This window comes from Erpetoichthys calabaricus, chromosome 4 (assembly GCF_900747795.2).
Source record: "Erpetoichthys calabaricus chromosome 4, fErpCal1.3, whole genome shotgun sequence".
Taxonomy (NCBI): Eukaryota; Metazoa; Chordata; class Cladistia; order Polypteriformes; family Polypteridae; genus Erpetoichthys; species Erpetoichthys calabaricus.
The window spans coordinates 326,132,208-326,144,219 of NC_041397.2; the positions used below are offsets into that span (position 1 = coordinate 326,132,208).

At 41.5% G+C, this 12,012-nt stretch overlaps 2 protein-coding genes and 1 long non-coding RNA gene across 3 annotated transcripts in view; 1 reads left to right on the plus strand and 2 right to left on the minus strand.

Annotated features, from left to right (window-relative positions):
- LOC114643553 (protein NLRC5-like) overlaps positions 1-12,012 on the plus strand; it is a 5,922,889-nt gene that overhangs the window by 1,676,773 nt on the left and 4,234,104 nt on the right. The window lies entirely within an intron of this gene.
- The window catches only part of LOC127527384 (uncharacterized), a 902,058-nt gene that overhangs the window by 276,397 nt on the left and 613,649 nt on the right, over positions 1-12,012 (minus strand). The gene's annotated exons all lie outside the window — the stretch shown is intronic.
- The window catches only part of LOC114641927 (NACHT, LRR and PYD domains-containing protein 3-like), a 117,410-nt gene that overhangs the window by 42,461 nt on the left and 62,937 nt on the right, over positions 1-12,012 (minus strand). Inside the window, exons 4-5 of the mRNA XM_051925838.1 lie at positions 6,817-6,882; positions 5,542-6,727 (exon numbers count right to left, since the gene is read on the minus strand). Coding sequence (XP_051781798.1) covers positions 5,542-6,727; positions 6,817-6,882 — 1,252 coding nt within the window. The remainder of the gene's footprint in view (positions 1-5,541; positions 6,728-6,816; positions 6,883-12,012) is intronic.

Consider the following 12,012-nt stretch of genomic DNA (forward strand, 5'->3'; position numbering starts at 1 on the left):
CATGCTTGTATGCTTAACTCGCTCCGTTCTCAATTGTTTCATTAATTTTTTGCTCTTCGCTGTTTGCGGCTGTTCCTCCATTTCCCCCTACTTCGTTCTTTTATCTCGCGAATATGTTATTGCAATCCTTAACGGGAGCGCTTCAATAAACTGATTGAAAATAGTTTTGCATTTACCTTTTTAGTAAAAGGCGAGCTTTTAAGCCTGAGAAATCACCCCGTAAATGCACACGTTTAATTGCACATGTGTTAATATGTATGGTTACACAGTATTAAAAGACAGTGAACAACGTCAGTTACCTTTGTTCCCGCGTTTGATAAAAGGTGGGCTTTTAAGCCTGAGAAATCACCCCGTAAATGCACACGTTTAATTGCACATGTGTTAATATGTATGCTTACACAGTATTAAAAGACAGTCAACAATTAACGTTATTTACCTTCGTTCCCGCGTTTGACTTGTGCTGTAAATCTCTTCCTCGTTTTCAGTTCACGTGATTACGTAGGAGGCGTAATACGTGATGACGCGATACGTGACTCCGCCTCCTCCATTAGAGTATATGGACAAAAAACAGGTTCCAGTTATGACCATTACACGTAGAATTTCGAAATGAAACCTGCCTAACTTTTGTAAGTAAGCTGTAAGGAATGAGCCTGCCAAATTTCAGCCTTCTACCTACACGGGAAGTTGGAGAATTAGTGATGAATGAGTCAGTCAAACAGGTTCCAGTTATGACCATTACGCGTAGAATTTCGAAATAAAAACTGCCTAACTTTTGTAAGTAAGCTGTAAGGAATGAGCCTGCCAAATTTCAGACTTCTACCTACACGGGAAGTTGGAGAATTAGTGATGAGTGAGTCAGTCAAACAGGTTCCAGTTATGACCATTACGCGTAGAATTTCGAAATAAAACCTGCCTAACTTTTGTAAGTAAGCTGTAAGGAATGAGCCTGCCAAATTTCAGACTTCTACCTACACGGGAAGTTGGAGAATTAGTGATGAGTGAGTGAGTCAGTCAGTCAGTCAGTCAGTGAGTCAGTGAGGGCTTTGCCTTTTATTAGTATAGATATATGTGTGTGTATGTATGTATATATATATATATGTATTTATATGGTTTTGGCAGCCAAGCGCTTGTTTTCCAACCTAGAAGACGTCTCTTGAGATCCGTTTAATCGCCTCGTTGATTGCATGTCTTCCAAGGTACTTTCAATCCCCATTTCCTGCACCGAGTCATCTCCCCTTTTATGAGTGACTGTGTCAGTGGCCGTACTTCGTACAGGTCTTTGAACGCACTGAATACTTGTAACTGGTGTCGCCCGTCGGCTACTTTCGACAGGGAATGGAAGCAATTGTCGAGTAACAAAAATTATTTGTAAGTGATTTCACATTGAAGAAATAGTAAAAACTTGATCACATGGGTCAATACCTAAAGGAATACACACAGCAAATGCAATTGAGAATATACCAGAATCTGTATGATTTAATTGTTGCTGTGCGTCTTCATAAACTATGGGAGGTTTGTAAGGAAACAAAGCATGAAGGAAACGAAGCTGCTCTTCGGTGAGGTTGAATTTTTTATCAGCGTTTAAACTGTCATAGACATGAATTACAGCACCATCATAATAGGTAGACACCCAGTGAGTCGCTCGTTCAGTAGCTGCAGAAGGTAATATTTGAATATGTTTTGCATTTTGTGGAATGGGCATTATAGGTATGTCAGGAGTCCACATTAGCAAAACCTCTTGAGGCTGGGAAATTGTAATTTCGTTGAATTTGCTCATGTGATCTATTGATAAATAATCATTATTTACCAACTCATTCATTGCAAAATCTGACAGTGGTAAGATCACTTCTTCCCTAACACTAAACACAAACACTAAGTAGACACTAACACTAAAAAACAGCAACACCCCCGTGAAGAACACTAAATGAGATAAAGTAAAAGTCTACTAAACTTCTTTATTATAACTGCTTTATTGTAGCAGGTGAGGGGACGCTGGAGCACGCTTGTTGTTGCCGCTCCTCCCTGTTAACAACACTTTTCGCAAAATTCTGCTCAATTCTGCACTTTCTTACGCTTGTTTTATTTCGTTTATTATACGTATAGTTCGTGGATACAGCTGACTCGAATTGCATGGATTTGGCTTAATATTTACAGATTTTATGGACTCCACTTTACTGGGAACAGCTGAGTCTGTGGATCACGGGACGAGACCTACGAACATTTCTTTGTACCTGGCGATCTAGCACCTCGGGATGATCTGTCTCCGTGATTATATTCTCTATGCTGATCTGCTCCCGTTTCATCTTACAGTACCTTATGACCGGGAATTGATCTGATGTTCATACTAACCTGGTTTACGGCTTATGGCTCCGGGGCGATCACGCCTGAAATTACCAAGCGTTACTGTTTATGGCTGTGTATTGGAACCTCCAAATCCGGCTACCTCCTCCTGCTGTGCTTTCTGCTGCTTGCTATCGCCGCTCACCTACGCTACCACACCCGCCTGTCCTACCGGCGCCGTTGTGCTGTGCTGCTTCTACACTGCTATCAGCTAAGTATCACGCACTATTTTAGCGCTTTGAGTACTGAGAAAAGCGCTTTATAAATGTAATGAATTATTATTATTTATTATTAAACACTAAAGTACAAAAACGAAGTAGAAAGTAACACTAAACCTCAACACCGCCGGGAACACCGGCACACCGCGTCTACTAAACACTAAGAAACACTAAGTAGAAACACTAAAGGAAAAAATACTATTCAGTAAGCACCGCGCCTGCTAAACAGTAAACAGTAAAGGAGAAAGGACGGCAAGACCACGTCAGCTGCAGAGCTCAGCTCGGAGTGAAATGAGGTGAATGGGAGGGGAGATGATCACGTGACTCCAACACCCACCTTAACTCTCCGTCCCTCCACAAACACACAAACACAGCCACACGGATCCCAACTCTCCTTTATAGATATAGATGAGACTGCAAACTCTGTTTATGTACTTTCAGAAAATATGTGAAAAATGTACTGTTTCTTTTGATGTTCAGCGATTTATTTGGGGAATGACATATAACAAAACATTAAAATCAAAATTTCAACTTTTAAATTATTCACTTGGGCAAGCAAAGTTAGTCATTTTAAAAAGCTGTAATAATAAACCGAGTGGTACATTACCAGATGAGGTACTGTTTATTTTCAAATTTTATGTAATTTCGAGAATTAAGCTGGAATTTACGTATTATAAAACAATGTGTAATATTGAAAAATTTGAAAAAGTGTGGGGAGTGAAGGGGGGTAACTGCTCTATTGAGGAGGGGCAACGAAAAATCAATTTGGAATAACAAAGAAGAGCGGGTGTGAAATTGTAATGTTAAATGTTTACAGGATTACCTGGAGTACTGAATACTAAATACAGACGTGTGTACTTAATGTGTGGGGACTGGGGAGTAGTGGAGGAGTAATGACATTGATATTGGTATTGATGTGTTCATGTCTGCTGTTTATTGTGCAAAATAAAGTTTATATTAAAAATAAAATAATATCTATCTATCTATCTATCTATCTATCTATCTATCTATCTATCTATCTATCTATCTATCTATCTATCTATCTATCTATCTATCTATCTATCTATCTATCTATCTATCTATCTATCTAACCTCTGTGTCTCCTGTTTCTCTCTCTGTCGATTGTTCTTGGCTGTCATGGCCGTGTCTGGGATTGGCTATTTGTTTGATATAATATTTGCTCTCTTCTGATCTAAATTGTACAAGTCATATGCAGCTGCTCACACCTAAAGAATGTCTCCCAAGATTCACCCATGAAATTTTGAAAATCTTTCAAGTAAAAGCAGAATAAAGGTGGTCATGGACCCAATGGTCTCTGTTGAGGCCTGTGTACTTGAGATGTCAAAAAGAGTGGGCTGTAAGAATGTACGATTAGCCTCACAAATGAATAAAACAGTTGTGGTTTTCTTGAATGATGAAGCTTTGGTTCTTGTCCTGGTACACGGTGGGCACCTAATAAGCTGCTCGCTAGTCACAGTGTTATCTTTGTCGACTCCAGCTAAACAAGTCATTGTTTCTAATGTATTTCTATTTTTGAAAAACAAAATGTTATTAAATGAATTTCGCAGAGATGGCAAAGTCCTAATGGACATGATGATGATCTTGCTAAGGAGCACATCTCCTGATTGGAAACATGATGCCCTATACAGACGACAGTGCTATTAAATGACACACAGTACATGAAGAACTCAATGTAACCCTGAAATCAGTAGACGGGTGTGATTATGTTGTGTTTGTCTCCAAAGAAGTGCTTTAAAAGTGGTCAGACAGGGCATAAGACAAACAAATATAAGCACAGTGAGGTGAAAGATAACTGAGATATGCCAGGAATGTCCAGTGAGCCCTGACAGCTCTTTAAGGAGAACAGATGACAAAGTGAAAGGTTCAGTGACTAGGGAATCAGACATGGACGACAAACTGGCATTTAAATCTGAAGCAATGAACAGAGATCAAGGTGAAGTGAAAACAGGAGAAAGTGCTTCAGTAACACCAGGATATGGAACAGGTGAACCAGTGATGACCAACAGAGAGCAAGAGATAGAAACGAGTTGGGGTGCAAACACAGAATAGAGTGCACTGGCTGGAGCAAACAGAATGATAAAGCCCCTAAAAGATGGCAGGGGTGGTGAAGAGGAGCTAAGTCCTCAGATGAAGCTCATTATTTAGTGATTAGCCCACCAACTGATCCTCACCTGTGGTCATGAGCTCTGAAGTAGTGAATGAATGAAGACGTTTAGGAGGACAAGGGGCTGAGACCAGGGTCTTGCACTGAGCCGCTAAACTCCACCTCATGAAGAAGGTGAGGACTTTAGGAATACACAAGGTACTCTGAACAGAACCACCAGAAGAGGTAGCTGAGGTGGCCTGGGCATGTGGTGAGTGTAACAAGCAAAAAAATGAATTCAACTGAGTAATCAATACATCATTGTGAAAAATCAAACCTCCAGCATCCTGGCCATCCATTTTTTTGGCCCACAGCCTATCGGCTGATGGTGAAAATGAACTGGAGATTCATTAATTTTCTGGGATTCTGCAAATTGTGAACATTCTTCTGCACTCGTAATCACATTTTAGATTTAATTCTCAGCCACTATGGTCACATTCACACAATATAATGTTTCACATCATTGTTTGATTACTAACTAATGCAGTAAGAATATGAGAATTTTCATCCATCTTTGTAATCTGCTGATCTACACCAGTGGTACTGGCTCATTGTCTGCATGAGGGGGCTTTAATGACTGTAAGAGTGTGAAACAGATATGACAGCGTGAGGTCAGGATGGTTCAGACGAGTTGTAAAGGATCATCGAGAATAAGATGGCATAATTATGATGTCATTAGTGGTTGACCTCACTTCTTGTTGAGTGGGTGGGACTTATTAGAAGGTCCTATGACAGTGGAGCTCAGTACCCTCAGTGACTCTCATTAACATAAAGTGACATTAAAGATGAAACTGAACTCGTCAAAGTCGCATCACTCACCGAACTACGCTGCAGCAGCTGAGCCCCGGCTCCAGTCTCTTGATGCATTCAGGGGTCAGAGGTGTATGTGACAGGTCAAGTTCTTTAAGCTCTCCACAGCAACTGATGACAGAGGCCAGCACAGCACAGTCCAGAGCAGATAAAGTCATGCTTCTAAAGTTCATCTTTAATTCCTCTCCAATGGTGTTTCTAATTAACTCCTTATTCTGAGTCTCACAGAGCCACTGACCTACTTGCAGAGCTTCACTTTTGGCTTTTTCAGGTGTTGTGAAGTGGCTCCTCAGCACAGAGCAGATCATCCAGCAGTATGAGGGGATGAAGCACATTGAGTACAGGGTGGTGTTCTTCTTGACATACCGAAAAGCCTGAGCAGCAAGAGCAGAGTCACCAAAGAACTTCTTACAGTACAACAGCCTTTGATCAGGAAAGAACCCCAGGATCTCTACAACTCGATCAGCTCTCTTTATGTCCACATTATCCAAGGCTCTTGGTCTGCTTGTTATCAGGACTGAACAGCCCTTCAGTAATGTCCGACTGACCAGACTGGTGACCAGGATGTGGACAGGCACCTCAAGGTCTGGGTTTGAGCAGAGCTGACTCTGGGTGAAGTCCAGTTTGTGTTTGTATTCCTCCAGTCCATCGAATATAAACAGGAGAGCTTCAGGATTCTTCAGAACGTCTTTCAGTGGATCATCACTGAGATATTTATAGTGCCTTTCAATCATTTTGGTCAGTGACATTTGTGTCTCATTCTCATTGTCTAGGAGGTTAAGCTCTTTAAATTTAAACAGGAACACAAATGCAAACCTCTGGTACTGAGTGCCTCTGGCCCAGTCATACATGATCTTCTGAATCATGGTGGTCTTCCCTATTCCCACCATCCCACTGACCACTATGATGTTGATTGGATTTACACTTACAGGACTTTTCCTAAACAGCTGCTCAATCCAGATTCGTTCACATTTCTCTGCTGCTCCTTTCTTCATGAGCTCTTCATGAATCCTCCCAGTTTTCATAGGTTCATGTTCAGTCTCCTTATGATTTATTGTGTCCTGTTCAATGGCCACCAACTCTGTGTATCGAGTCTCAAAGCCCACAGCTGTGGTGTGTGGATCTCCAGGAGAAGCTTGAGCCCCCATAGTTCTTGTGGATTCAGACACAGCCTGTCTGTGTGTCTCATGGAGGTCTAGAAGTCAAAATGAGAACAAATGAGGAAACCTGATAAGCACAGGACTGGAGGAACTGCTGAGCAGATGTGTAAAAGAAAGGAGTTACCTTTAATATGAGGGTCAAGGGCAGGAGGCTCGTTTCTGGTGTCAATCTCCTCTAAGAGCTTCATTCCTGTAATAAAAGAAATAAAGACAGACGGGTCAATCACAGCAGTGAGGGGGTCATCCTGGACGAAGCTTTACTTCCTTTAAAATATGAAGGTTTGAACTTTTTAAAACTGGGCTCCATAATTGTTAATGTGTATTAATCTGAGGAATTAGTGATAGATATATGGGACATAGGGCGGCACGGTGGTGTAGTGGTATCACTGCTGCCTCACAGTTAGGAGACCTGGGTTCACTTCCCCGGTCCTCCCTGCGTGGAGTTTGCATGTTGTCCCAGTGTCTACGACGGTTTCATCCTGGTGCTCCGGTCTTCTCCCACAGTCCAAAGACATGCAGGTTAGGTGCATTGGCGATTCTAAATTGTCCCTAGTGTGTGTTTGGTGTGTGGGTGTGTGCCTTGTGGTGGACTGGCACCCTGCCCGGGGTTTGTTTCCTGCCTTGAGCCCTGTGTTGGCTACGATTGGCTCCAGCAGACCCTGTAGTTAGGAAATAGCGAGTTGGATAATGGATGGATATATGGGACATGAGGGTCAGACCAGTGACACATATCCAGTTTGTTTGGAAGCCATTAGTCATTCACATGAAGGAAACCTCAGAAAGGAGAAAATCCACAGAGTAAAACAGTGGGCATATTGAGGGCATTGCCGACATAAAGAGTCCATAGTAGGACACAGAGAGGAATAATTAGAACATCAGAGCTCTTGACATGTGAGCAATGTACAAAAACAGGCCGTTTCAACTCACAGCATATAATGTTTTACATTTACTTACATTGTCTACAAATCCCACCACTCCTGTATTTTTTAAGTGCTTCTGTAATAATTCAACTAAGTCTCCATTATCTGCCCTTCCGTCTAATATGTAACGATTGTGAAATTTAACTGATGATAGTCATATCAGATTTTTTATGTATATTATAAAGAGCACTAACTCCAGCACTGACCCCTGAAGGACACCACTTTTAGCATCACCTCATTCAGAAGAAGTCAACCTACACAAGTCAACCAAGCAAAGACACTGAACAAGGCAATGGGTCCTCTTATTTAACAAGATGAACTGTTTCTCTGTAATCTTCTGTCCTTCAACATGTGTTTACAGGACATTCTTGTGACTAATTCTAGATGTTTTTCTTATCTCATCAACAGGAGAGGGTGTAATAACGACAATCTTCAACTGCTTCTTCAAGCCACTCCTTCAGAGACTCCCTTCTTCTTGGCCTGTGGAACTGTCAGTTTGTAGTTGATAAAGCAGACTTTATTCTGCCATTGTTCTCCAGGTTGTGGCACTAACGTTGAGATATGGATTTATCCAGAAAATATGGCAGCACTTACAGCACTTTCCCTCAGCTTCAACTTCTCTTATACCTGACAGGTATACTAGCGAACAAGAATAGGAGGTTAACATCCTTGGGTGCTAGCCCTGAACGCTACCTTCAAGTGTCATGAAATCTCGGTGTCCTACTCTATTAACATAAACATCCTCCAAACTTCTAAGGAATATCAATTAGTTGGACGTGCTTCTCTCCTCCATCCCAGATAATGAAAATCCAGTTCTAGTCCTTATTGTCCAGAACATCCACTTGGACAGTCCAACTGCTAGTAACCTCTTCACTCTTCTTTATTCTTTCAACCTGTTAAAGCTCCACAGACCACCAACTAACAAAACTGACAAACTGCTGGACTTGTTCTTCACTGAACTGCACCCCCACAAATGAAACTATTACTCCACTACACACATCAGACCACATTTTAGTTCAGTTCTCCAAGCTTCTTCCTGCTTCTCCCATTGCAGTTACTCCCACTGTGTCCTTCTGTTGTCACCTCAGCTCACTCTCTCCTACCAGTTTCTCTTTCCTAGTCTCATCTGCTCTTGCTCCTCCAGACCACTTCTCATCTTTACTACTGCAACTCTCTGCTGGCAGACGTACTCACATGTGCTACCAAGCCACTGCAGATGATTCAAGATGTAGTGGCATGTCTTGTGTTTGACTAAATGAGATTGGCACATGTCACTCCTCTTTTCAAGTCATCCCACTGTCTCTCTATAGCATGAGGTTCTTTATTTGATGCTTTCTTACAGAGTAGTCAATCATGAGGTCCCCTGATCCTTCCATTCAGGTCTGCTAGATAATGACAACTTGTGATGCCACCTCTGTGTGATATCAAATGTCACTCCAGACTCTTTTCATGTGTGGCTCCTGGCTGGTGTAATAAACTGGCCATGAAGCATTCGAAGACTCTCTTGTTCTGTGATTGTCTGTTTAACTGATAAATGACTTTGATAGGTAATTAAAAAGAAAGACAATAATTAAGGGTTTAAATATGTACTCACTAACTTCGGCAAGAACTATGATAAATATTATCTGGTCCTGATGATTTGATAGATTTTTAGCCTATTTAATTTAAACTGAACTTCTCCCTCCATAATTTCCAAGTCATTCAGTACCTCCTCAGTAGTCCCTTTTATCGTGGGAGGTTATCCTCTTCTTCATATCTGAAAATTTCAGAGAAAATGTAAATTTAGGGCAATTTCTATCTCACAATCTCTGTATATTTTAATTTATTCTTACCTTTTGTTTTATTGTGGAAAGGCTTTTGGGGACAACTCTACTTAAAAATGAGTCACCTTTACTCAAATTCATAGATGACTTTTCCATGACCCAGTTACCTGTTCTTACTCTCACCATCCTTACTGGAGGTACAGCTCACAGTTTCAATGCACTTGCACCCAGGACTACGGCCCACTACCTTCATAATTTACCGTGGTTTGACTGTCACTGTAACTTCTCTCTTGCACCCCTGATTGGCCAAGCTGAGAACGTTACTTGGTTCACAGCCCTCGGGGATAGAATAGAGCAAACATGCCAGCGGGAAGGCAAATTTAATAAGTGTTAATATTCAAGCACTATTAAAATGGATAATGGCATAAGTGAAAGCAAAATGGAGTGCGGCAAAGTGGTGCTGTACGTCAGCGGTCCGTGGCAGAGTGTAGGTTTTTAAAATGAAAACAGTGTGCTCGGTGTTTGTGGCTGTAGGTTTCTGTTGATGTAGAACTGAGCAACCCCAGAAACATTAGAGGAAATTATCTGTTCATGTTTGCATGTGAAAGCACAATAATTGACATTCCTTGAGTCATTAGACAGAGTTCAACTCTGCAAGAAAGAAAAGGAGAAAGAAAGAAGTTAAGGGAAAAGAAAAGATAAAGAAGAGCTGCAAGATCGAGGAGGCAAGCGGTCAACCAACCAAGTAACCATCTGCTTCAGGAGATGGCACAGGATGGTGAGGGATGGCAGTGGGAGAAGGGAGCAGGGTTTGTGAGATCTTTGTGGACGCGAAGGGATGATGTCAAGAACACAAGCCAGTGTAAGTTGCTGACCAACGTCTCCTCTATCTAAGTAGGCCACAATGGGTGAGCAGAGGAGACGTTTTTGATTTGGAAGGAGGCACAAAGACTTGTGGGTAGTTTTAAGGGAAAGATCCTGCCTTTGCTTTTAACCTTGGTTTTTTGACCAGTTTGTTGGATTATTTTTTAATGAATTTTAACAAGAATGTAGCACTTGTTTTTATGAAGGATTATTTAAGAAGATACAGTACCTGCACTGCACTTTTCATTTGAAGCACTTTGCTTGAAATAAAATGTACTTTGCACTGATTTTCACCTATTCGTGTTCTTATATGTCCTCACTGCCCTAGTCATCCTCACTCTCATGACTATCGGTGACCCGGGTTTGAGATGATGGCAGCTGTGGGCAACCAGGTCATCACAGGCATTCTTCTCCATACAACTCTGTATGATCCTGCAATTCTGATGTCCAGGCAGTGATAACTTGTTGAAGTCTTAGTTGTGACTCAAAGCATTCCTGGTCTGACTGCTCCATTCTTCTTTTTTTTTTTGATAACTCACTTCTCCAGTTGTTCAGCTACACTTCAGTGGAGTTCAATTCCTAATTTCTAAAATCAGCTGCTTTGCCTATTCTTATGCTTCTAAAATTAGTACATTAGCACATTAGAACAATCTACATAAGAACAGACCATTCATCCCAACAAAGCTCGCCACTCCTATCCACTTAATTCTTCTATAAAAAATGTCAGTTGAGTTTTAAAAGTCCCTAAAATCTTACTATCTAACACACTACTAGGTAGCTTATATATAGTGTTTATGGTTCTCTGTATAAAGAAAAACTTCCTAATGTTTGTGTGAAATTTAACCCAGCCACAGGGGATACACAAACCAGTGTGTTTCTTTGTGTTGGTCCCAAGCCCAGATAAATGGGGAGGGTTACGTCAGGAAGGGCATCCGGTATAAAATTTTGGCAAATGAAAATGAGGACAACAATACAAATTTCCATACCGGATCGGTCGAGTCCCGGGTTAACAACAACCACCACCAGTACTGTTAGCCAACAGGGTGCTGGTGGAAATTGGGCTACTGCTGGCCAAAGAAGAAGAAGGAGAAGAAAAGGGGGGAGACATGTCTGAAGGCAGGAGGAGAGGAGGAAGGTAATGAGAATGGAACTGAGGGTAGGCACTTTGAATGTTGGCAGTATGACTGGTAAGGGGAGAGAGTTAGCAGATATGATGGAGAGAAGGAAGGTTGATATATTGTGTGTACAAGAGACTCAATGGAAGGGGAGTAAGGCCAGGTGGATCAGAGGTGGATTCAAATTGTTCTATAATGGTGTGGATGGAAGGAGAAATGGAGTAGGAGTTATTCTGAAGGAACAGTATGTCAAGAGTGTTTTGGAGGCGAAAAGAGTGTCAGGCAGAGTAATGATTATGAAGCTGGAAATTGGAGGTGTGATGATGAATGTTATTAGTGCATATGCACTGCAAGTTGGGTGTGCAATGGGTGAGAAAGAAGATTTCTGGAGTGAGTTAGATGAAGTGATGAACAGTGTACCCACGGGATAGAAAGTGGTGATTGGAGGGAATTTCAATGGACATGTTGGCGAAGGAAACAGAGGAGACGAGGAGTTGATGGGTAGGTATGGTGTCAAGGAGAGGAATGAAGAAGGGCAGATGATAGTGGATTTTGCCAAAATGATGACATGGCTGTGGTGAATACTTATTTTAAGAAGAGAGAGGAACATAGGGTGATGTACAAGAGTGGAGGAAGATGCACACAAGTAGATTACATC